The sequence below is a fragment of the Cyprinus carpio genome, chromosome A7 (genome assembly GCF_018340385.1).
Source record: "Cyprinus carpio isolate SPL01 chromosome A7, ASM1834038v1, whole genome shotgun sequence".
Taxonomy (NCBI): domain Eukaryota; kingdom Metazoa; phylum Chordata; class Actinopteri; order Cypriniformes; family Cyprinidae; genus Cyprinus; species Cyprinus carpio.
In genome coordinates this window covers 18,449,209-18,476,540 of record NC_056578.1, presented here as the reverse complement: position 1 = coordinate 18,476,540, position 27,332 = coordinate 18,449,209, and the positions used below count along the sequence as shown (strand labels likewise).

Sequence of the window (27,332 nt, the reverse complement as noted above, 5' to 3'; positions counted from 1 at the left end):
TTTTTGAATTTGCATTCAAATAAGCATAGTGCCACATGTTGCTGGGAGAATAATAATGTCTGTCAAAAGCTTTGCCATAAAGTGAAGTGAAGAAAGTATCTATACATTTCAGATACTCATTCCCTCTGATGGATGATGGTCACTATTGAACCCGTATGTCATCATTAAGAACACTGGATTATCTGCAGTGTGTGGGTCTGCATAATTATGATCACCTCAGTTAGCAAAACACTTCAGCTCTGTTTTATGGTCATGTTTGAAATATTACACAGATGTAATTGTTTGTGGACAGACATGCATGTTAATAAACTGTACTATACATGTATGTAAACATGTTTTTGCTTACGAATGCATAGCAATGCAATAACATTACTAGGGGGATGAAGTTGCCTGTCCCTCAACTCTAATCAATGAACTGTCATTCCTGTCCTGTTTAGTCCTGATGCTCTGACATATTCCATCACTCTTTTTTTATTGCAGACTTAAAGCATAAGGCAGTAAACAAGTTTGATGGACTGAAGACCAGGTTCGATTTTCCTTGATATTTCCATGGAATAAATGAGCGCCCATGATACACAAATGACACTCCATGAGGAATCCATGCTATATTGAAGGTAAATTTGACATTTGCAGACATTAATGTATGTGTAACTAAAAAATAGTTTAAGAACATATCTTGTTCACATATAATAAAAATTCAGTCCTCTGTGAAAAACAGTAATATCTAATATCTTATTCACTGCTTTTTCGGAAGTAAATCTATATACTGAAAATGAAATAAAAACACTAATTAGGATAATGATTTCTAGGATAATTTTTCTTATGATAAAGTTATATTTAAACTTAATTATATATGTATTATCACTCATTATATCTTATACACATCTGCTTCTAAAGTAAATGTAGAATTTTTTTTTCGGGATGTAGACATTATGACTGAAAAATGACATAAAAATACTGATCAGGATAATGATTTTTGCAGTGAAGTCCTTCAAAATCAGTGACAATGAATTAAACATTCTAAAGTAACTTATTTACAGTAATATTATATGAGGGAAGTTAATAGCTCATTTCCTTTTGATTAGTCCCAGTCTCAATTGAACGCTCCCACAAAGGACATGCACACTTCATAAATTGTTACTGGTGTGATTCACAGGCACGTGCTATGTTAATTGGAAAATACTTACACAGAGCGAGGAAGATGAGGATAGTTAGGGGATGTTACAGTAGCAGAGAGGGGTGTGTCGAAATTATCATTATTTTTTCTCAAGGGCAGATCAGCTCCAGACTGTCTCATCTTCCTCTACTTCCTGCTCTCTAGAGCAAGAATCAATGTCATTTTTCCCAGTGCACTCTTTGTCGCCTGCCTTCGCCTTTGCTTTTCATCACATACCTGACAGAGGAATAAGACAGTCCCCCAATCAATTCACCTTCTGCCCTCTATCTGAACGATTTTGACATAAATCAAAGGGCTGAGCAGTGCACACCCTTAGAGACACAAACCCTCTGGCATTCAATCTTCTGACAAGTTTATACTGTTCACACAGACTTACAAGAGAATTAAATATGACTGAATAATAATTCTTATTAATCATATTATTAACATTATACCATTAGACTACAAACTGCTGCTATTTAGAAACATGATGCATAAGCACTTTAAGCCTTTTAGTACATATATCAGTTCCGTTTTACAGTAATCTGCTGTGCTCACTATGGCAATAGACCTTGTCAGTGTTCAAAAGTCATATTATTAGTGTCCATGGCAGCAGACAGAGGGCCTGTAAAAACATGTACACATAGAAAATCCAACAAGATTAATAGATCATTACCTAGCAACTGCAAATTGTTCAGGGAATATAACTTTGTTGTGAGATCAATTAGCATGCAGCACCAAGGCTGCGAATTGACTATCTTAGTTCTGGCCTCTGAACCTGTAGTTACTGAAATGGCATTGTGATCAATTAGAAAAATAGTAAAGGCAGCAAACTAAATGGAGGAAAGTGGCATGTATTAATTATGTCCTCATTTTAGTGATGGTGTAATGAAGGGGTGGTCACTGGAGTTATTGAATATCCTTTCTTCTCATTACATCTCACTGCACTAGCACGTGCAGAAAAAGAAATAAAGACAGAAAGCTCAAGTAGACCCAATTCATAGAGTTGATTGAGTGAAAGAAGGAAAGAAAGAAAGAAAGAAAGAAAGAAAATATATGAGCGCTGAGATGTTACAGTAGAGTGATTCAGTGATCCTCTTAGAGGTCAGAGAATACAGTCAGAGCAGGTCAGATGAGTTACTCAATCAAATGTGTTGGGTCTACTTAATTAAAAGACCTGAAGGAGTAATCGCATAGATAATGGACTCCTATTGGAACTGTGCTGGAATCAATGCTGGGGTCAGGTCTGGCTAAATGAAAAACAGTCATTTCTCCTTGCTTCATCAGCCCAGGCCAAACATTAAGGCAAAGACTGTTAGTCATACTCATGTGTCTGCACATACTTACACACATGATATAAGCATGTGTTACTTTCCTTACCCAGACATGGAAATTACAGTTACATGAACACATTATTGTTGACATCTGAAAAACATGTCTTATGAAAACACACATACGGTACATATACATGTGGACAAGTGTAAAACATTTAATCTTTATCAGTTAATCTGCTCTTAGAAAGAGAGAGAAACTCAGCAACTGGTCATGTCATTATGTGACAGATCATGGCAGGGGAAATATGTAAACTGAGTGACAGCTTTTTCACAATCCGTACATTGAGGTTCAAGTTCAGTGAAACCAAACTGCATTTAAAATATTTACATTTAGCCACATATTACTGTAAATTACTAAGGAACTGTATAACATAACACTGAATTGTGGTTCCATCTCCAATCTTTCCTGATGAACACAAGCAATTCTATTGTAAATATTGTTTGCATTAAAAAGATGATAGAGAGAGAGAGTTATAAAATATAAGGATAATTATCTTTTATACAAGTTATATATGTTAATTCACTCTGATTCCTCTTCATAATGCCATTCTTTGTTTAAGAGGACACACTGACCCAGTCTTTTTCACACACCTGCACCCTACGTGAAGCTCTTGCTTCCACCTGTCTGTTGAAAACAACAGAAAACCCATTCAACAGGTTGCCAATAACAAGTAATATACCTTCACAATATAAGCTATAAAGCAGACTCAAAGACAGGATCAATGAGGCCAATGAGAATGTACAGATGGGACTCAATTGAGAGACGATGGTTTCACTTGCTGCTTAAAATGTCATTCTTTCTATTCCCAGAGTATCTTCTACTAAACAATAGATTGAGGAGATTCAGGGAATCATGTTCTCTATAGAGGCTATAGAGGGACAGGGGCCAGTTAGGAGTCTGTGGAAAGAGAATTGAGCGTTCATTGTAGTAGAGAGGGGTAATGGGACAAAAGTGCAGGGAAACTACACAGGTCAAGAGCATCAGATACACTATACACCAGCAGCTTGTGCTAACAGAATACTTTAATTTACTTTTGCAAAGAAAGGGTATGAATAGGGAATGGAATGTCGAGAGAGGAGTATTGTTCTGGCAACTGTTTCACTGTAATGGAAATGGCTGAAGAGAGAAGCTGGGTTTTCCAGACAGTCCTATCAGGGATGTTGTTAAATTCTGCATTTTATTGTGTGGGATTGGAAGGTGTGTAGGTTCATTTAGATTTCAAAATACAAATAAACCTGTATCCGAATTGTTGGCCATTTACAGGAATAAATTAATTTAGTAGTTTAATTTAATTTTAGTTCTAAATCTGTATGACCAACACAATTAAATTTAACAAAAAGGAACATAACAAATAATCAAAATATCTTTTGTGCTCAATATACAAAATCATTCAGGTTCAGAATAATCTGGGCCCCATAACCCATTTTTAAAATATCGTCTTTTGTATTTAACCGAATCACTATCACAGCTTTAATCATGTTTTTAGTTTTGTGTCTATCCGAGTATCTTTTTTCTCTCTCCTCTCTAAACACCCACTCCTTTTCTTTTAAATAAGGCAAGGCCAACAGCATGGAAAAAGTTAATGCAAGGAAAAATTAAGCTGAAATCATTACAAAAGAAAGAATATGACACATGTGAGAGAAAACAGAATGAAAGTGAAGAAGAGAAAACCCTATTTCCTACACATCTAATCAATTTAGCATCTCTTTCTTATTTTTCATCCTTGCTGTTGTATTACATGTTTGGTCATGGGAGTAAAATCAGGCCCCTACGGCAGGCTCTGCTCCAGTCTACAGATGGCCCTCTCTCCTTGCAGTCTGAACAGCACTTCTGGAGCTCACTGAGTGGCTAGGAACCCTAGGAGGCATCCAGATCTCTGCCTGCCTGCTGTGCATCCATCTCTCCAGGGCACTACAGCTGTGAGGCAGGTCTCAAGGTCCAGGGTGTTGCCCCTCCTTCACTGTGTAATCACACACACAGGCTAGCTCTCATGTTCTTTCAGGCACACACACATACAATCTCCCACTTGCTTCTGATAATCCCACTGTGCTTCCTCTATTATCACATACAGGTTGCACACCTTTCTAGATCTTCATTAAAAAATCCTGCACGGCAGAGCAAACCCACTGCATTAGCAACCCACCTTAAAAGCAATCAGCTCACTGCACAAGGCAAGCCTCATTCAGTCATGTGAAAGCCAAGCTCCACACAGAATGGATGCCGAGCTCTGATATCAGGTGGCTTTCAATAGGAAGTTAATTCTGGAGCAATATTTTGGTTAATATCATTTATTTTATGAGCTTCATGTGTGCTAAATAGGACAAATCAGCATATGTGCAGGAAAAAATGTTTTAGAAATAAAAAGTATGAATTAACAATTTACAATTTCAATATGCATCGAAATAAATGCACTTTCAAATTATTGTATATTTAATATAGGTATTGTACATAAAACTTGAGCCACCTTAAAAAATTTTAGTGAAACCGTAAAAGTCCATGTGTGACATCATATGGTAATATTTTATTTAAATATTTTTGTTTCTTTCTTTATTTTTCACAGTGTTTTGTGTTACATTTTGTCCTATTCAGCTAACATTTATTGGATTATTTTAATGTATATATAAGTACTGGCCATGGTTTATGGATATGACAGTCTCTGATTTGATGTGGCTTTCTATTTTATCATCTGTAAGTTTTGTGAAAAATTTTAAGGTACAAAGCATATTTTTGTAGTGGTATTTTAAAGGGGTCATATGATGCGAATTCTATTTTTCATTTTCTTTAGTGTGTTATGTAGCTATTTGTGCATGTATAAGATCTGCAGAGTTACAAAGCTCAAAGTATCCCACAAAAGGATTTATTCTATCTAAAAGAGAAGACTGATCCAGACCACGCTAAAATGCCTCATTCAAACACGCCCCCACATGTCTACGTCACAATGTGGAAATATTTGCATAATGCCGCCAAAATGTTCATGCAGAAAACAACGCATTTGAGAGATGTGGGGCATAGAGGAAATACAATAATGTACAGTATTTGAAACAAACATATTCTGTTACACCAAATACACAAAATAATGATCTTTAAAATAGCATCATATGACCCCTTTAACAAATGCATGTTAATAAATACATCATTATAAAAAAAAAAGGCATGAAAATTGCATCCCAGCAAATTTCTGTAAATTACATATGCCGTTTTTTTTTACCATAAATTTAACATAATATTTTTTTTACAGTGTTGGTTTGCTAAGTACATAGCAGGTATTATAACTTATAATACCTGCTTCTCACTTAGCAAACCAACACAGTAAAAAATTAAAATAATAACTTAAAGTTGTTTTTCTAATAATGCTACTTAAGCATACACACAATCATGATCTCCCTCATATACTTCTACAGTATACCGCACTTACCTCTTTTCCCTCCCACGCAAGCTCACAGTTATAAAGAAAAGATAATGACACATTCGACTAAATGAGCCTTAGCTGTATTATTCATGAATTTCCTGCATATAGACATGCAGCCTGCTTTCTCATATTAATGAAACCACCACTAATGTATATTTGGCTTATTCTATCCTCATTTTGTAATCCAAATTATGCCAGATTCATATACATTGAGATTCTGTTGGTGATTGCTGATAGATACTGACAGAGAATGCAAAATCTACTGTTTTTATGCAACCACTATTATTATGTTTTATACAATAGCATGAATAATGTAAAATATTAGATAAGTTTGTAACATGACAGATTTAAAATGCAGTATTTAGTATCTGTAAGTCGGTGGTTTCCTGTTCCTGTATAGGTCGATCAGGCCTGGATAATTATGCTCAAACTACAAAGCCAAGTGGGCCAGAGCGTTAAAATTCAAATTCCGGATGCAGTTATAGGTATGTTCATGTTAATGACATGCTAATTAGGTACCAAAACCAATTTTCTGTTTAAATGTTTCTCAGTGAGAAACATTCATATTGAAGGGCTGCTGCAGGAGTATCAATATGATGGTCCAGATAACAAAGGACAGTATGCCAGAGAGACAAATCTAAAGAATAAGCTTCAATTGGGTAAAGTGGGAATGGGACATTTAAAGGTTTGGGGTGGGCGATATGGCATAAATATCAAATCACAATTATTATTATTATTATTATTATTTTTTTTTTTCAAAAATATCATGATTCACGATTTTATCAGGATTCTTTGTCATGTTGGTTTTACTATTTTGCAAGTTGTCTGAGCACTACAGCCATTCTAATTTCCCTATTATAAAGACAAAGCCTTATATATAAAAAAAATGGCGGATATTTAGGCTAAAGTGGGCGAAGATGAAAATCTTTGTCATTATTTTATCTTTGTTATCTTAAAAAATAAGAACAAATATATACATTACAAATACACATAATATACAAATAAATCAAACATTGTTTTATTTTTAGGTACAATAGGTGTTTTTAGCAGGAGCATTCAAGAAATTGAATGAACAAATATAAGTAACTGTTCAAAGTTTTTCAGATAAGAATAATGAGTGTTTTTTCTCTTTGTGTTTTGTTGTTTTCATTAACATAATGTTATAAAAATAAAAATTTTCATCTGTTAGTTAATTTTGTCATAGTGTTTTATTTTTATGTCATCATTTACTCACTCAAAAGTTGTTTTAAACCTGAATGAGTTGCTTTCTTCTGCTTAACATAAATGCTATTTTGTAGAATGTGGAAAACCAAACAGTTGCTGGTCCCCAGTGACTTCAATAGTGTTTTTTTCCTACTATCACAGTCAGTGTGGACCAGCTACTGTTGGGTTACCCACCTTCTTCAAAAAATCTTCTTTTGTGTCCAGCACAAAAAAGAAATGAATAGCTGCAGGTTTGGGGCAACATGTGAGTAAATAATGACAGAAATTAAATTTTAGGATGAACTATCCCTTTAATGACAGTCGGCAGCATATTCAGTACTGTCCCTTTAAAAGGTGCACACATCTAATATACAGGCATGCATCCGTTTTTCTCTCAACTGTTTACTTTCATTTTAGACATAACTAACTGAGTCTATATGTAAACCTTGTGTGTTTTAACAGTATTAGCTCAAAAGATAACTTAGTCCAGTAATCAGGCGCTGTTTAACAGGCTTTTTAGGTGCGCTTCAGGTACACATTCAGAGGAAGAGCACGTCAGAACAATGGCGCGGACGAAACGTTTAACCAGTAAGGCTTTAAAGCAGATGCAAATAATGAACTTTTTTGATTGTGAATAAGTGCAGTGTCCTGTGGGAGTAAATCTACCGCCGAGTTGACACTGATGTCAATGTTTATCACATAGTACATTATCTTGAGATGGAGGCCCAGAACTGCAGCTGATTGAATGTGCGCTGTAGCTGGATACTACGATATTTCTTCAAAAGCAGATCGTGGAGACATTTTTATCGTCCACGATCAAAAATCGTCATATCGCACATCCCTAGTTTATATGGAAGGCAAATTGCCCATTATCTGGTGATTGTCCTTTTCTATCTCACTGCTTGGTGCTGGGATTCCGATTTTACAACAATGCGACACCATCATATACTGGAGTTCAGATCCATAAATTAGCCCATTATTCCTTGTAAACATGGGAGTCCACACCTGTAGAAACAACCATAGGCAGCAATTACACAAATCACTGGAATATAGTGGTTTGGAATTAATGTTCCTTTTATGGCCCACACTATCTGCTTATTTAGGGAGAAACATTAATCATGGCTTTTTAATTATGGCCTGGCCCTGATAGTTAGCGGTAATATTTAAACCAAATGTCTAATGATCTTGTGTATTGAAACGCATGGCTGCTTTTTCTTCCTTGGCTTTCATCTTGACCTTCAAATCCCAAACAGCCTTTTCCTTGAAACCTATTGCATTTTAATGCAACGTTGTCTTCTGCTAATCATGAGGGGCTTCATTTTCAAGAGGTATGAGGTTTTGCCAGTGTTTGTCCATTGTTTTTTCTTAGATCTCCTTGTATAGAGTGGTGTGGGTGAAAATTATATTTGTTTGATTGATGGCGCTCATCTAATAAGGCATTTGTCATTTTCCACAGGTGCACATGATGCCTCTGGGCACTCTGGACATCGTTCATGCACCACCCCAGACTGCCACCCAGTGCTGAGTCATAAGAATTACACATTTAAGATGAGCCTTGTCAACAGCTAGAGATCTATGAGAATGAGAAATTATCTGAATGTAGTGAGTGTACAGAGAACCAAAAACGTTCCGGCTGTTGAAATTACATTCATCCGAACACTGTTATCATCTGTTCGTAATAGACCTCCTCCTGGGGAATTTCAGACAATCTGCATATGATGATGTGTTTTTCTTTATTCAGTTCTCCATGTGAAACTCCAGATGGCTGACATTAGGTTTATATCACAATAACAAATTCCCATTGAACCCATCTTGTAATAAAGAGATGATATAATTTAAGATTAATGACAGAGTGGGATCAGAAAGAGCAAAAAACAGGAAAAAAATTTGTATTTCACAAAATAACATTACACAACAGTGAGCTCGCTTTACGTTTTTAATAACGATCTTTGGCAGTAATAGCCTGTACGTTGTAATGCTGATGATAAGGAGCAATCGTTCTGATTGAAAGGAGACTCCACACCTGATAAAGTGAATTCAGCTTCTTGAATCAATATTTTTGTTTACCTGTCTCTTGTTTTTCTGTTTGTATAGAGCGCTATGGTATCATTTGTTCGACACCACATTAAAGAAGTGCAATGTTTCTGTTGCTAGTCAAGTATCTGTAAGATTTCAATCCCCTTTAGATTCCTGTCCCCTTTCGAGACCTCATAGCTTTTCTTTTGGCTGAAATAACTGTTTACTATCAGTATTAACTAGTTATAATTTGCTTATGCTAGCTGACACAATGATGCAATTATGCATACAAAGGAATTGTGACACCATATTGTTTTTCCTTTTTGAATATTGGGTGTTCATGAGTCTTTTAGCCTGTTGTACAGCTGTTACAGAGTCTGGCACATGTAGCCTGAATGTCTCAGAATCCTTTTCCAGAAAGCAAATGGGAGAAAAGTCTATGTGATGGTGAGAGAAGTTTTGGATTTTGATGACAGTCTTGCAGATGCTTCTTAGATGAAAGGTAGAAAAACACCAGTGATGTTCTCAGCTGTTTTAACTATCATCTGCAACAACTTGTGGTCAGAAACCACAGTTCCGATACCAGACAGTAATGCAGCTGGACAGCACACTCTCTACCTCCTAGTGCCACATGATACAGGAACAAACACTTTCCAGATACTCTAGGTTCACACATAAAATGCAAAACGTCAATGCAAGAGCAAAACAGTCAAGTAAACATGAGAAAAGGTTTGGACCAGTCATGTTACAAGGTTGGCTCGCTTGTGGTTTTCTTTGTTCTTGGAAATTCTCTCCAGAGGAAGGAGGAATGTGTGTGTGAGTATGTGTCTCTGTTCTGTCGAGGAGGAAATCTTGGGGATTTCAGTGGCTCTGGTGGATTTTACAGGGCTATGTCTGAGAATACATGTCTGTTTGCATATATGTATTCATTTATATATAGGAGCAAATGATAGAGGCATACTTTACAAAGCACTCTATAGTCCAACCTTTCACCCCAATTACACAGACCATTATAAGCAGTAAATTGTGTGGTATTAAAATCCCCTTTCAGCACCCCTCTGGACAAGTTTTTGTGGATTTCGATTTTAAATGGATTTATTTCAATGCAAGAAAGGATGACCCGTGTTTCTGCCCAGAGAGGTCAGATTAAAATCACAATTTGAAAAACAACACTAGTATATACATAAAAACTGCCTAGAATGACACCTCAATGGCACAAATTCAAAGTGCATTGTGTCCTCTCACATCATCATTGTTGTTTTCTGCCTTTCATCTCAATTGTTTGTACATGTCATGTTTCCTTATTACTGTGTTTAATATGTGTTGTCCTCATGGTTATCTAGCAATTATTGTTGTGACCTGGTTCAAGGAGGTCTTTGTCACAGCCACGTGTTGTGTCTATTGGACAGACTGCAGGCTAGAGAGGGATGAATGATAATGATGAGCACTCACACCTCATTGGGCTGGCAGTCACACAATGAAGGAATCGGCTCTCATGCATCTTTTGACCAATTTCAACATGCCAGAGTGTGTTTGTATCTTTTTGTATGAGACTTGTTTTGACAGAGGGGATTGGGAAGATTTTCAATTACACTAATTTGTCACAGCAACATTTTTCAGTGTAATTGAGACATTAAACACAATCAAGTCAAAAACATCATTTCAACATTTTTACTTCACCTATTAAGCATTAATCAAAAGCAAAAATACATAAATAAAAACAGTTTGTTTTGTAGATCACAAACAGTTCTGGAAAAATGAATAAAACCCACAATAACTTCTGCAGTCAGTAAAGGTAGCCAGTATGTGTAAAATACTTTGCTTTTAGGCAAACTAAACAAAACAGGGAAACCATGATTTTCAATTAGATTAATATAAAAATGCACTTTCAATAAATGACATAGTCGTTTCACTTTTTTCCCATGTATAATAGTATATTGCCCTCAGAACTAAGATAATAACATCACCAGAAGGATGAACAATGCCAAAACAATGGTGTTTATTAGACTGATTTTATGATTTTATTTTATGGACAGAGCACAAGGACGAATCGCTTCCAATATCTTTTTAAGAGGCTGTGGAGAACAATATCCAAGAAGCATGCAGTAGGCTTCATGTGTACATCTGCTCTTTAATGTGAGAGATGAGCACGGAGTTAGCTGAGAGGCTAACTCATAAAAACACAAGGTTTCAGGAGAAACACTGCACATTGCCAAAAATTACTTAAGGACTATGAGGTTATTATTATTATTATTATTATTATTATTATTATTATTATTATTATTATTAAACAGAGGTACACTGTTGCTGCTTTAAAAAGTTCTAGAAAGGTGTTTCGTAAACACCGGGGAAATTAACCAGGATTAATGTGGTGGATGCTAATAAACGACCCATTACAAGATTTGTTTGTTGATATTATGAATTTTACTAATAAGGTCTTGAGAGAATGTCAGTGTTGTATTGAGTCTGGTGAAATAGTTTTTTAAAGCCACCTGAATTTTTAGTTCAGCCACTCCTCTGAATGTGAGTTCAGAAGCCCAAACATTAATCGAGAATGAGAAACAGATGTTCACATAGAGGCCTAGAGGCTTTCTTTCTTTCTTTCTTTCTTCCTTTCTTTCTTCCTTTCTTTTCCTTTAATGCGTCTCACTCTCAGTATTCTTTTTCAGGTTTTTGTTTTTTGATAAGGTGAACACAGGAAAAGAAGGAAGGAGGCTGGCCTGGAGCTCCCAGACAGTGATGTAATCTGTTTGTGAAAAACACTCAAAATGTGATTGTAACAGCCACATCTTAAAAGGGTCACTTTAAGTTTGGCAGGAGACAGACTGACTCACCAGCCCCTTCACACTGTTTGGTGTTCTCCCATCTCCCCCTCTGTCCTGCTCTCTCTCTCTCTCTATCTCTCTCTCGCTCTCTCACACACACACTTTCACTTACACACAAACACACACAGACACACACACACACACTCATTGCTTTATTAACCAAAAATCTTGGACTCCAGAATGTTGGGCTTTTCTTACCTTTTTGTCCCATGATATGTGAAAGTGCAGAATCCTGATGCAGAAATCCATGGGAGGTGAGCAGATTTGTGGCCACTGTTAGCAATATGTGAGAATGGTGCTGTGACTAAACAGTCCAGCAGTCCATAAACATGTCTTCTAAGGTTGCCTTTCATGGCCCAAAAACAGCCGTTAACAGTGCTGGAATTTCACTTCAGACTCATTCATAATGTGTATAAAGAGAAATTCAAATCACATATTTCAACACATCTTTTAAATCACATCACAAAGAGCATTTTGTAAACCACTGAAACAAAGAACAAAATATTTTTGTAGTCCTGAAAAAGGACCAGACAGCTATCAACAGCTCTACATTTTTCGTTCACACATCTTGACATTTTTCATGCAGATTGTTTATCAACAGAGGTTTTACGTTTCTTACACTGGTATTTCTTTTCAAAACATTTATTGCTATTGTTCTGTTTCTGAACACTGCCTCCATTCTTATAGTATCAAACATGAGAAGTGTCACAAACAGCAAATTGCAATTGATCATATAGTTTTGAATTCTTTTCTTCATTTGTGCAAATGGTTTCCCAAAACCTTATTCTTCAGGGTTTCCAAACTCATGGAAATATCACGGAATTTTTAAATTATGTTGCTTTTGCATAGAGTACAACTTTCTTGCAAGTTGTATTAATGTATGTTTTTTTTTTTTTTTTAGGGAATCTGTTTGCAAAATATTCTTAATTATTCATTAGTGAATTGGCCTGAATAAACATGATTTTAAATGTATTATTCTTATTCTTATTCTTATTCTTATTCTTATTCTTATTCTTATTCTTATTATTATTATTATTATTATTATTATTCTTTTTTTGTCCAGCAATAACAAATGACGGAAAGGCTGGAAAGTAATGGAAATTCATTCATTTGCAACACTGATGCATGTTGATGTTCACGAGAAGATGACATATTCTTGGAACACAAATAAAAAGATAGTTCAGAAAGCACCCTTTGACTCTTTAAAGCAATTATATTGCATAATTTCATTTCCTTATGTGAAGACAGGAAGATTTGAAGCATATTTTCCTTGAAGTACCCTTTTTTGACTTATGAGGGAGAGCGAGTGACTGAGTTAGAATAAACAAATGGATGTTAAAAAGTTGGAAGATTTCATCTCCTCAGCATGGTCAAAGCACACCTCATCCATCTCGCAGGTCTGCCACATGTTTTCAATATCATGGACCATTCTGCATGTCTTTATTTTATAGCTGCAGGGCAGCTTCGTGCTGAAAGCGCTCATTGCTCTGCCTCAGGTTATATGCTTGTGTGTAAATGTTGAAAATGTCCTTTAAATATTTATATGGCTATGTGTCTGATCTTGGGAATATTTCAGACACTCCCAAGTAAGTCTGGAACAGAACTTTTACTTGAATATCAGCCCTACTTATCTTGTACACAAAAAAAGATGATGATGAAGAAGAAGACAATGTCCAACAAATCTGTTTCATATGTTTTTGTCCACAGGCTCAACCACTTCTGATTTACCTCTCAGAGTGAATTGTGTGTAATGCATTTAGTTACTTCAGGGAATGTGTGCATCTTTCAGAATGGCAAGAAGAAAGAGGTTAACCTGGTCCAGGTCCCATAATGGCCCGACCAGAAGCTGCTCTGCATACTTTCACTGGTGTAGTCATTAAGTCAAGCTTCCTCAAGAACCCCAGCTCTATCCCTGTATGTTTCATTTTGGATCCAGATCCACTGAGTTTAGCCATTACTTGTATCTGCCGGTCAAGATTAGTCTTGCCTGGATGGCCACAATGAACTTGCAGAACACTAATGAAAACTGCTTGACCAGAAATGTTGCACTGCTCCAGAAGAGTCCAACTTAAAGTCCAGACTAAAAAGCGGGGACTTTACCATGACTGAAATGATAACGCAAACTCTATACTCCGATTACAGAAACTTGGTTTGATTGGGATCTTTATTTTCCCCAGCATTGGTAGTCAAAGCACTAGACACCTGCAACCCATGTGTTCCTTACTGAGGTCATGACGTGTGCCATCACTCGTCTTGTGTCTTTGCCTGTTGCTAGGCAACTGACAAACCTTCTGTGTTTGTCTGTTTTTGTTTGTATTTCCAGTTTGTCTCTGAGAGCCCACTCTACAGGTCCTGTCCTGCTCAATTAGAGAGAAATAGGTTGCTTTGAAGAGCAGCAGTCCACTTTTAAAACATCACAGAAGATTACTGTGCAGTACTGTTATTTAACTGCTTCTGATGAGAAGTTGTTCTGTGCAATATGTTTAGTGTCAAGTTCCATGTTTTTTGGGGACATGAACATGGTGGTACTATGGTATTAAATATCCTTGAGTACCATAGTACATAATAATCATTCAGTTCCATGGTTTTAACATCTGGCACCACACATACTGCCATAGTTATTTTAGTAAGCAATGAAATAAAAAGAGTTTGTGTCCATCTGTGTGTGAAAATTGTGTGAGTTTGATTGTTGAGAATCATTGTGTTTTCTGGGGTAAAAGAAGAACCTCTAACCAAGAACGTTTGTTCTCTCTCTTGGAAAATAATAATAATGTCTCCATTCTTATTGAATTTACCTTTGTGAATACTGGCATCTCAGCTGGCACACTAACTACTTCCTGTTTTTGTACTGTTCTAATGACCTCACACTCCACCAAATTGCCCTAAAACAGGACACTCATGCGACACTCAGTGTCCAGAAAACCTGAGGTAAGATTTTATAGGTACTGTCTACTTTTCCATTCATGCATGCTGGGCTTAATCGTTGCCTGCAGTGAAGCCATTTCTTCCATGCTTCTTGCTTTTTCTTATTAATATTATGAGACAAGTTAATGAAGGTCATTTGAATTCCAGGGATACAGATGAACATACTTTTAGTCCCAGAACATCTGGTGTTTCTTATTCTCCTGCTTCCAACAACTAAGTCAGTACGTCAACAGTATCACAAACCTTCATGTGTCCCATATGCTCCACACAGACAATGAAGAACATTTTTCAAACAATGACCTCTAGATTTTAGGACAGCACGTTAAAATGGCTTTTTTCTCATGTAAAGTAAAGTTCCACAAATGATGCCAAAAGCAAATTTATATTTTTTTTTTTGGGGGGGGGTGGGGGGGGGGGGGGTCAACCGTTGGACTTAAAATGACTTACAGTGCAAGAAAACTGCATTAAAGCATGTAAAGGGCCACTGGACTGAAACTAATTGAAGCCGTTTTGGACCACCGAAACTGTCCCGTTGCTGTTTAAAGTTTGCAGCTGCTGTACTGATTTCATTGAGTAGGTCAGTTATATGAAAGTGAGATCTTAAGGGGCCTTAATCAAAGTAACACTTTCTTGTATCTAAAACAAGACATTATCTCCCATATTTCAATGTTTTAGACCTGTTTTGCTCTGACTTCCCATTCCTTACAGATTTCAGTCACAGATTTATGTTCTGCTGATACAGTGGATTTGATCTGCAGATTCTGACATCATGACTGAAAAGCCACGGTGTATTGCTGTTACCTCTTTAGTATTACAAATCACTCATATTGTTTATCAACACATTCAGAGGCAGATGGGAAAAAGCATGCTAATGTGTTTGAGAAAGAGTCACGTAATGGCTTTCATGTGTTTGAAATACATGGATGTCATTCTTGAATGGCTTTCTTGTGAATGTTGCATAACTAAACATACTCCCAGCAATGAATATCTCACCACAGTGCGGACACAACTGTGAATCATTATGGAAAAAGAAGGGTGGGAGGACAACATCTTTGTGTGTCTGTCTACATTTCTACACCCTTACCTGAATACCTTGTCACAGGATAAATTTATTGCTACTAGGACTCCTAAAACATCTATCTATAGAGGCTCTTTTACTTCTTTGATATGATTGTTCCCTGACACAGAACACCCCTTTCACACAGCAATTTAGTTTACTGTACAGGAGCAGTAGATGGTGCTGAACCCATGTTGTTGTTTCATGGCAGAGAGCCGACCCTATGGCTCAGGGCTGAGCTATATAAGCAACGGACACAAACCTGGACTTCACATTCCCGCTCTCTCCTCCTCATTCCAACTATTTAGCAACTACTCTGTAAATATACCACAGAAACAAGCAGGAGTACAAAAGCTTTCCATTTCACAGAAAAACCTTTGGTAAGGTATCATATTCTCAGCTTCTCATCTTTTTTTACTGTAACCACATTTTGTAGATTTGGATTCAGTGCTTTCTAAAATGTTCTCACTGTTGTAGATTTTGTATTGGTCATATGGATTTTTGAGCAAAATGATCTTGTTCAGTCCTATTTTTTTGTGTGTTTTTTTTTTTTTTTTTGTATGTACAAAATGTATCTTCATATTTTGTAATATAGTACTGCATAGCTTGATTGTGACATCTGTAGTCTTTTTTTTTTTTTGGAGTAGTCATTGTATCTGGTCTTTTAAAGTTGTGAATGTAAATGTGAATACAGGCAGAAATTATTAAAATTGACTGCATTGAAAAATATTTTATCACGCCATGCACAAATTGTTTGTGCATATGGAATGTGTAGTTAGGTCTGAGTATTTTGGCAGGATGTAAAAACAGTTGTGCATTCTCTTGACACACAGTGATGGTTCTCACAGATGTGATATTTGAGAGCAGCTAAAAATTTAAGTACTTAAGCTCTTTTTCTGCAGCTTGTCTTTGTTTCAGCATGAGATTTTTAAGAATTCTGTCCAAAGTCTTTCAGCTGTTTCTGTAAAATGGAACGTTTTTAAGTAAAGGAATTTTTCTCAGGTCACTTTGAATTTTGAAAGGTCGAAATGAGTTGAACAAAGGGACATGAACGTTTCTAGTATGATTTACTGAAATGAAAACACTATGGTTTATTTCCTTCTGTTCAATTTACTAATCGTCTTCATATTCATATGTGATCGGCAGAATCTGTGGCTGGACTATTCTTAGTGTGGAGGGAGCTGTGTGTGAGAGGTCTGAGCCCCTTTACTGGAGGTCGGAGGTAATTAACAGGGAGCCAGGATGCGCTGCCTCTCAACATGGACCGTTCTTCTGTTGGGAATTACAGGCACCCTTTCTCAAGGTTTGTTTGCCCTATGAATTTCATTTCATTTTATTTAGCACATATCCCACTGAAATGGTAATGCAAGTTATTGCTTAACCAGTTATCTGGCATGTCATTGCTCATGGCAAAAGCTGAAAGATTTCAACAGGATATTGACAGCTGGCTCTTAGAAACATGACTCTTCCAGTGCCCCAACCTCTAAACATCTCTTCAGCAAGCCCATTACTGAAGGCAACATTGTTCTAGTGTCCCCATTTTATCCAGAAGCAGAGGTGTTTTGTGAGCCAGCAGCAGAAAGCCACCTGCTAGCAATTGGTTCTACTCTGTGTGTGAACCACTGGTGGAAATCTCTTTTTAAAATTTCTGAAAAAATAAGTAATATTTTATTAACAACACCCATTACAATAAGCCTCTTACCACATCAAAAACTCATCATTAGGCTACATCATCGTAAAACTAATCATAAAAAGATACTAATACAGTTTCCTTATTAGGGACATGGAGAAGCATCATGGGGACATCAGGGAGACCAAACCCAGCTGTGTACCATAATGAAGGTAGGTTTCTAAAAATTCATAACCAATAAAATATTTCAAAAGGTGAGCCATACTGGTACTTAAAGTCATCAAAAATTCTTCCTTTCCTCAGATAATTACAAGTGGACCACATGGTTCAATGTAGATCACCCTGGAGGGAAAGGAGACTATGAGAAGCTGAATGTCATTCGTTTTTATTATCGAGCCCGTGTCTGTGAGGTTCCTCAAGCTCTAGAGGCACGTACTACTAAGTGGATCCCAGCCCCCAGCACTGGGGAAAGAGTGCATTCTGACCCAGCTGTGGGCTTCTGGTGTGTCAATGATGAACAGCCTGTTGGGAGAAACTGCTCAAACTATGCTGTACGTTTCCTGTGTCCTAAAGGTAAGTAAATGAGGCTTTCCATAAAAGCCATGACATTCCTATGTTCAAAGCTCAGTGTTATTGTACACATTTTTTCTGATAATGATGGTGATTTGATTAAAAATGCAAATTAAATATGGAAAATATGGATCTGTTGATGTTACTGCAGAAATCCTTTTGTCGGAAATGTGTTATTTTGAATTTACTATGAGTTAACATCAGTTATTGATTTCTGATGACACCCTAGAAATTTAGCAGAATCTCTCTCTCCATTCAGAACTTGTTTCAGATGTTGGAGAAGTGATGTGGGGTCCATGGTCTGACTGGAGTCTGTGTCCAGCTCAGTGTGATCAGGTTGCAATACAGCATCGCTCTAGAAGCTGCAAATCCAGTTCCAAACAATGCAATGGCCAAACTGTCGAGGCCAGGTCATGCCGAGGGCCACCTTGTCCACGTAATGCATTTACTCCATTTCCTAAAGATTAAAAAATATAATTTTCTTGTCTGTTAGAATTTCAGCTCATCTTTATTGTTATCCATGTAGACAGTCAAACCTTGTGCAATAATTTATCCAATTTACCTTATATTTGTTGAAAAATCTATTTTTTCAGACAAATGTTGACAAAAACAATAATTCATAGTAATAATTAATTACATTTATATAGCGATTTTCTGCTTTTTTTTTTCTCTTTCCCCTTTTTACTTTTTAGGCTGTGATCTGCAGTGTGTGATGGGCAGGGTGAATGATGAGTGCAGTGGCTGCATGTGCCAGGATCATACAGTTTTAGGATCAGTCCGCAGTGCTGGGGGTCTCCCTGCACCTGGAGCTGCCATCCTCCGTGCTGATTCCACGCCCAAACTCCTTACTGTAACTGATCACAATGGCCATTTTCAGGTCCCTGGAATCTGCCCTGATGGCAACATGACGCTAATGATCAAGCTGAAAAACCACTCTCCACACCAAGTCACTGTGCCCCCAAGCACTGAACGCACCTCCATTCTACTTTTGAAGCTAGAGAGAGCAAGTAATGCTTCTTTAATGATCTTGAATCCATATGACCTATGAACTAACTTTATTAGCATTAGAATACCATGTCAAGAAGACCTCCTGATGATCAGTTTAAATGTTACAATTATTCCAGGGGTCAATAATAATAATTCAATATCTTTTTCCTGTGGTGCATAAAGTCATGAACACACTTTTGCTGTAAAACAGTGGCGTACAGTGTAAAACATTACTGATTGGTTTATAATTAAACACATTTGTACTGATGCTTCCCAGGACTATCACAAGTCATTTGGACAATTTCATTCATGTTAACTTTATAAGAATATTTTGGTGAAAAATTAGCAGTGGAATACAATGCGGAATATGCCACAGGAAACCAAACATTTAAGTTTGAAAGGCATAAAAATTTACAAAATCAATGATTCTAATGCAACATCAATGTGTTCCTCAGAAAAACTGTATGTGTTGAAAAACCCTGAGAACAAGGCTAGACGGGAAGGTCAGACAGCTGCCTTCTGTTGTAAGGTTGATGGCACACCTGAACCAAACCAGTATGAATGGTAAGCTTAAGCTTTTAAATATAAATTGATGTTCACGTTGAAATTTCAACAGATTACAAGTAAACCGTGTTTCCTTATCTGATGGTATTAAATGAGAAAATAGAGAATGACAAACTGAAACTGAATTAATTAATAAATGCAGGGTTAAATGAGGACAGTTCAGACAAACCAGGTTATCATAAAGTTATTTCTTTGTCCCCACAGCATGACAACAATTATCCTAAATGTGAGAACAATAATAATCGCTGTTATCACTCTTTAGGTTCCACAATGGTACTCTGCTGGACAGGAGTCAATATCAGTATGACCAGACACTGGTTTTGAGGAATCTCAGTTTGGACCACATAGGACAATATTACTGCAGAGCCAGCAATGAGAATGGAGCCATCAAATCTAAGATAGCCACCCTGACAGTTATTGGTGTGCCCTGCCATCCTATTTTAACCCACATATTTCATTTTAACCTTAAATGTATCAAAATACTTTACAAATAATCTGGTCTCAGTTTGGTATTTGTCTGTTGTCTATCCTTTTCTATGTTAAGGTCAAAAAGCACCATCATGCAACCCTAAGCCTGATTCCCATCTGATCCGACTACCACATGACTGCTTTCAAAACGAGACTAACTCTTTCTACTACGATGTTGGGAAATGCCCAACCTCTATGTGCACAGGGAAGCTGGACAACGGCATCAGATGCAAAGACTCAGTTTCCTTCTGCTGTGGAATTTCAAACATGGAGGAGAAAGAGATTACATGTCAGGGATATCAGTTGCCCGTCATGATAGTGACTCAGTGTGGTTGTAAAACATGTGTGGACACAAAGGCTATCGTTCGTGGACGTGCTATCGCAGCAGACACTGGTGAGCCCATGAGGTTTGGACACATCTTCATGGATGGCACAAGAATAAGTCGAACTGGATACAAAGGCACATTCTCTATCCAGGTACCAACAAACACAGAACGTCTGGTCCTCACCTTTGTAGACAACATGGAGAAGTTTGTGAATACCACAAAAGTCCTACCATTCAACCCTAGAGGTGGAGCTGTGTTCCACGAGATCAAACTGTTGAGGAAAAAGCCAGCTGTGATTATTAGCTCAAGAGAGACTAATAGGCTAGATCTTGGTGAGGTAGAAGGCCAGGATCCCATTGCTGAGATTGAGATCCCACCAAATGCATTCTATAAAGGAAATGGAGAGGTGTTCATGGGAAATGTCAAGGCCAGCGTGACTTTCCTTGACCCCAGGGATGTATCAACAGCAGCGGCTGCCCAAAGTGATCTTAACTTTATTGGTGATGAAGGTGACACTTTGCCTTTAAGGACCTATGGAATGTTCTCTGTGGACTTCAGGGATGAAGAAGGAGGCGAGTCGCTCAGTGCCGGAGAGGTGAAAGTGCGTCTCGATGCAGCACAAGTGAAGATGCCTGAGCACTTGAAGACAATGAAATTATGGTCCCTTAATCCTGATACAGGTTTGTGGGAGGAGGAGGGCCAGTTCCATGTGGAGAAGAAGCAACGGGGGAAAAGAGAGGAGAGGACCTTCCTCATAGGTAACATGGAAATCCGTGAGAGACGGCTGTTTAATTTGGATGTACCTGAGAACAGGAGATGTTATGTGAAAGTGCGAGCTTTTCGTAGTGAACGGTACATGCCTAGTGAGCAAACTGAAGGAGTCGTGATGACTTTAATAAATATGGAGCCCACGCCAGGGTATTCAACCAACCCTCGGGCTTGGGGTCGATTTGATAGTGTCATCACTGGTCCAAATGGTGCATGTCTTCCAGCTTTCTGTGATGAACAGAAATCAGATGCATATTCGGCCTACATCATGGCAAACCTTGGGGGAGAAGAGCTAGAGGCAGTAGCATCCTCTCCAAAGTTTAATCCTAACACCATTGGTGTCCCGCAACCCTATTTGAATAAACTTAACTACAGACGCACTGACCATGATGATCCCAGAATAAAAAAGACAGCGTTCAGCATCAATGTGGCCAAACCCCGTTCGAACACAGCTGAGGAGGCCAATGGTCCAGTTTATCCATTTGACAAACTTAAAGAGTGTGAGGAGGCGCCATTCAGTGCAGCTCATTTCCGTTTCTCAAGAGTTGAAGGAGATCGATATGATTACAACACAGTGCCTTTTAATGAGGATGATCCCATGAGCTGGACTGAAGACTACTTGAGTTGGTGGCCAAAACCCATGGAATACAGGGCCTGCTACATAAAAGTAAAACTCAACACTGCCCATGAGCTCAACGTTCGGTCTCGCAATATGGGAGGTACCCATCCAAAAACCGTTGGCCAGCTGTATGGCATCCGTGACTCCAGAAGCATCCGAGACATGGACCAATCAACTGTTTCAGCAGTGTGTCTGGAGTTCAAGTGCAGTGGGATGCTGTATGATCAAGACCGAGTGGATCGGACCCTTGTGAAAGTAATGCCTCAGGGCAGCTGCAAGCGAGACGGTGTAAACAGCATGCTACAGGAATACTTGGTGAACCACCTTCCACTGGCTGTCAACAATGACACCAATGAGTTCACCATGCTTGCACCTCTAGACCCACTGGGCCACAACTACGGTATATATACAGTGACTGACCAAGATCCTCGGACAGCCAAAGAAATTGCGCTTGGCCGTTGCTTTGATGGTACATCAGATGGCACTTCTCGAGTCATGAAGAGCAATGGAGTGGCATTAACATTCACCTGTGGTGATAAAGAGGTCACTAGGCAGAGTATGTTTCAGCAGATACAGAACTCAGTGGGTCAGGCCACAGCTGGAAGTGCAAGGCTGGGAACAGGAAACCGGAGGCAGAAAGGTGGCTCGACAGCACCTCGCAGTAGTAGGAGGAGGAGTACTCGTAATTCCTACCCACGTGCCCAGACCATTGGTTGATATTCCAAGAAACTTAACCCTCTGGAGTCGATTAACCCTCTGGAGTCGATTAACGCGTATACGCGTTTTGGGGTATTTTCTCCTGATAACCCCGAAAAGAACTTAAATTACACTTTCAGTTTTGATCGTACAGATAAGTGCAATACATCAATCGAATCTGTAAAGGGTCTACTTTTTTTTGTATACAGACATAATAACAACAAAACTTTGTGCACTTATAAAATAAAGATAACAAACAAGGAGTGCTGTCTGCAGCCTTTGTCTGCGCTGATCTTCAGTTACAAATGCGTCATTAAAATGAACTGTAACTCAGTGAATACTCAACGAAGAGACACGAGAGAGATATCTATAGAAAGCCTGACATGTCTACTTTTAAACTAAACAAGTGATGCTGAAAACAAATATTCTGTGATAAAGTAATCCATATGAAAACAACGCGATGTCCGTTTTTCACGTCTTCCTTCATTATCTTCTAATGCGACCACGCCCCCGCGCCGAGCGCGCTTTTGAGATTCAAATGTTTCACTGAAGCGCGCGGCTTTTGAATACGCCCACACAACAGATGACAACGCAGCGAGACTGTTCTTCAAGTTTTTATTATTTTACTGTTTGCTTCGCGATGAGAGGAATAAGACATAATTCACCCCAAAAAGATGTGATGTGGTTGAGGATTTGAAGATTTGGATTTCCTCAGAAAAAAGAATGAAGCACTTTATTCAGCAGAGATCATAAACATGAGTAAGTCTCTTTTTATTGATTTATATACTTGTACTAGTTTTTCACATAACGTGTAAAACATTTTACTAGTTAGACTTTTTCCAAAGACTTTTTCCAAACTATAATTCCTGACTAACATGTATAATCAAGTGAAATATTATGAAGTTTCAATAACAATATACACTACTATACCATTCAAAAGCTTGATGTAAATAATATAAATGTACCAATAAATGTAACTGTAACAAATGTAACAATCATTGCTGTTCTTTCAATTTATCCCCCCTAAAAAAACTTAAAAAAATATTCTCAGCTCTTTTCAACATTAATAATAATAATAATAATAATAATAATAATAATAATAATAATAATAATGATAATAACAATAAATGTTTTTTTTATTTGTAGAAAATAAGATTGTTAAAAGGATTTCTGAGGACTGTGTGACTGGAGTAATGATTGCAAAAAATTCAGTTTGAAAGTCAGCTTTGATTTTTCCTAATAAAACTGTTTAACTGCACTCACAAGTGAATATTAAATTATGTTGTGGGATAATTAAATATATTCTAAATAAACTACAAACATAAAATTATATAGATTTATTTTGTCCTCACATTCTTTCTTGTAACTCATCCCTCTCAGTGACACAGCTGACTGAATGGCTCATTATGCAGCTCATTATGCAGGCCTTTGTCTTCTCAGGTGTGAATTCATGATAGTTGACGCCTACTCGCATATGACTTTTACCAACAAAAAGTGTCTTAGAAAATTTAAATCAATATATTGTTTTCTGTAAGTGAGTAAACAAGATGATTTTCACATCATTTAGAAAAAAAAAACATTCTAGGCTACAAGCTCCAGTTCTCAAAATATCTGGGAACCAATTTTTCTGTATGTGTTTTATTGCCTTATTCAAGTGATTTAAACATTTTTTTAGTTAGTGTTTTCACTAACCAACGCATAACATTTTTTTTTTCTCAAAAACACAATCATGTACATACATGCTGCTCACATATTATTCATAGCCCAGTTTGTGCCTGATTACAGTGAGATTAGACTTTAGCCATTTAGATATTTATAAGAAACTGAAAAAAGCACAAATGTCAGGGCATGACAAAACTTCTCCAGGCCCCAAAAATACCCTTAGACTCCAGAGGGTTAACGCGTATACGCGTTTTGGGGTATTTTCTCCTGATAACCCCGAAAAGAACTTAAATTACACTTTCAGTTTTGATCGTACAGATAAGTGAAATACATCAATCGAATCTGTAAAGGGTCTACTTTTTTTTGTATACAGACATAATAACAACAAAGACTTTGTGCACTTATAAAATAAAGATAACAAACAAGGAGTCCTGTGTGTTCTGCAGCCTTTGTCTGCGCCTGATCTTCAGATACAAAATGCGTCATTAAAAATGAACTGTAACTCAGTGAATACTCAACGAAGAGACCACATGAGAGAGATATCTATAGAAAGCCTGACATGTCCCTACTTTTAAAACTAAACAAGTGCGCCTGAAAACAAATATTCTGTGATAAAGTAATCCATATGAAAACAACGCGATGTCCGTTTTTCACTGTCACGTCCCCTTCATTATCTTATAATGCGACCACGCCCCCGCGCGCCGAGCGCGCTTTTGAGATTCAAATGTTTCACTGAAGCGCGCGGCTTTTGAATACGCCCCACACACACAGAAGACAACGCAGCGAGACTGTTCTTCAAGTTTTTATTATTTTACTGTTTGCTTCGCGATGAGAGGAATAAGACATAATTCACCCCAAAAAGATGTGATGTGGTTGAGGATTTGAGATTTGGATTTCCTCAGAAAAAAGAATGAAGCACTTTATTCAGCAGAGATCATAAACATGAGTAAGTCTCTTTTTATTGATTTATATACTTGTACTAGTTTTCACATAACGTGTAAACATTTTACTAGTTAGACTTTTTCCAAAAACTTTTTTCCAAACTATAATTCCTGACTAAATGTATAATCAAGTGAAATATTAATGAAGTTTCAATAACAATATACACTACTATACCATTCAAACAGCTTGATGTAAATAATATAAATGTACCAATAAATGTAACTGTAACAAATGTAACAATCATTGCTGTTCTTTCAATTTATCCCCCCTAAAAAAAACCTAAAAAAAAATATTCTCAGCTCTTTTTCAACATTAATAATAATAATAATAATAATAATAATAATAATAATGATAATAATAACAATAAATGTTTTTTTTGTAGAAAATAAGATTGTTAAAAGGATTTCTGAAGGATTGTGGTGACTGGAGTAATGATGCAAAAAATTCAGTTTGAAAGTCAGCTTTGATTTTTCCTAATAAACTGTTTAACTGCACTCACAAGTGAATATTAAATTATGTTGTTGGATAATTAAATATATTCTAAATAAACTACAAACATCAAATTATATAGATTTATTTTGTCCTCACATTCTTTCTTGTAACTCATCCCTCTCAGTGACACAGCTGACTGAATGGCTCATTATGCAGCTCATTATGCAGGCCTTTGTCTTCTCAGGTGTGAATTCATGATAGTTGACGCCTACTCGCATATGACTTTTACCAACAAAAAGTGTCTTAGAAAATTTAAATCAATATATTGTTTTCTGTAAGTGAGTAAACAAGATGATTTTCACATCATTTAGAAAAAAAAAATTATAGGCTACAAGCTCCAGTTCTCAAAATTCCTGGGAACCAATTTTCTGTATGTGTTTTATTGCCTTATTCAAGTGATTTAACATTTTTTAGTTTTTCACTAACCACGCATAACATTTTTTTTTCTCAAAAACACAGTCATGTACATACATGCTGCTCACATATTATTATTAGCCTAGTTTGTGCTGATTACAGTGAGATTAGACTTTAGCCATTTAGATATTTATAAGAAACTGAAAAAAGCACAAATGTCAGGGCATGACAAAACTTCTCCAGGCCCCAAAAATACCCTTAGACTCCAGAGGGTTAAAAACTCTACATGATACAAGGCAGACCCATACCCTATGGGGCCTGCTCTTATGTGAGTTTATGTTTAATTCAGAGTTACTGGATTTAAGCCATTTTAAAATTTTGACAGCATTACAGTTGTATTTGAACATGGCTGGGGCACACAGCAATTTAGTATTGCTGATAACATCAACTGGCAAAATATATTACAGATTTAATGAATTGCAAATCAAATTAATATTAGAGAGAAGAAAAGCCTACCAAAACGTGATTAACATTTTTTTTTCCAAACAGCAACTCAAGAGGAACGTATGCTTCATGTAATTTTTCATTTGTTTTCTATTGACTGGTAAATAGTTTACTACTTGAAATTGTAAATACTCAAATATTTATTGCATACTTTAGAGCAGGGGTGTCAAACTCAATTCCTGGAGGGCCGGAGCCCTGCAGACTTTAGATTCAACCCTAATTAAACACCTGATCCAACTAATCAAGCAGGGTTGAAAACAGGGTTGGAGCAGGGTTGAAACAAAACTCTGTAGGGCTCCGGCCCTCCAGGAATTGAGTTGGACACCCCTGCTTTGGGGTATCAAAAACAAAGCAGTAGAACAAGGGGTTCTCAACTCTGTCTCTAGAGGTCCACTATCCTGCAGAGTTTAGCGCCAACCCTAATCAAACACACATGCCTGTGGCTTTCTAGTGATCCTGAAGAGCTTGATGAGCTTGTTCATTTGAGTTTGATTCGAGTTGTAGCTAAACTCTGCAGGACAGTGGACCTCGAAAGCCAGAGTTCAGAACTCCTGCAGTAGAACATCACATTTCCACCCAAACATGTATGCCATTTATCACTCATTAATCAGGAAAAACTCTGAAGTTGTCCAAACCCTTTACAAAAATACCATGTGATAATTTAGTCCAATGATTTTATTAAATTTGACTTTTAAAAAACCATGCCTTTGTTGTTTTTGTCCAGATTTAAGAGTTTGTGAGAAAATCCTCTAAGCTGTTTTTCATAAATATTTTTGCTGCTATTTCTGCATTTCATTTTACTTCATACATGCCTGTAGAAGCTT

At 37.1% G+C, this 27,332-nt stretch overlaps 1 protein-coding gene across 2 annotated transcripts; it reads left to right on the top strand.

The window, feature by feature from the left end:
- Positions 1-27,315, top strand: LOC109094070 (cartilage intermediate layer protein 1). Of its 2 annotated transcripts, none has more exons than XM_042760097.1 (10): positions 1-614; positions 17,073-17,229; positions 17,706-17,768; positions 17,860-18,129; positions 18,386-18,562; positions 18,819-19,133; positions 19,569-19,677; positions 19,940-20,097; positions 20,222-22,588; positions 26,278-27,315. In XM_042760097.1, the coding sequence occupies exons 2-9, from the start codon at positions 17,169-17,171 to the stop codon at positions 22,573-22,575; spliced, it is 3,507 nt and encodes a 1,168-aa protein (XP_042616031.1). In that variant the 5' UTR covers positions 1-614; positions 17,073-17,168; the 3' UTR covers positions 22,576-22,588; positions 26,278-27,315. The 2 variants fall into 2 exon arrangements, with proteins under 2 accessions (XP_042616031.1, XP_042616030.1); XM_042760096.1 differs by lacking the exon at positions 1-614 and adding an exon at positions 15,388-16,306.
- Positions 27,316-27,332: the final 17 nt, after the last annotated feature.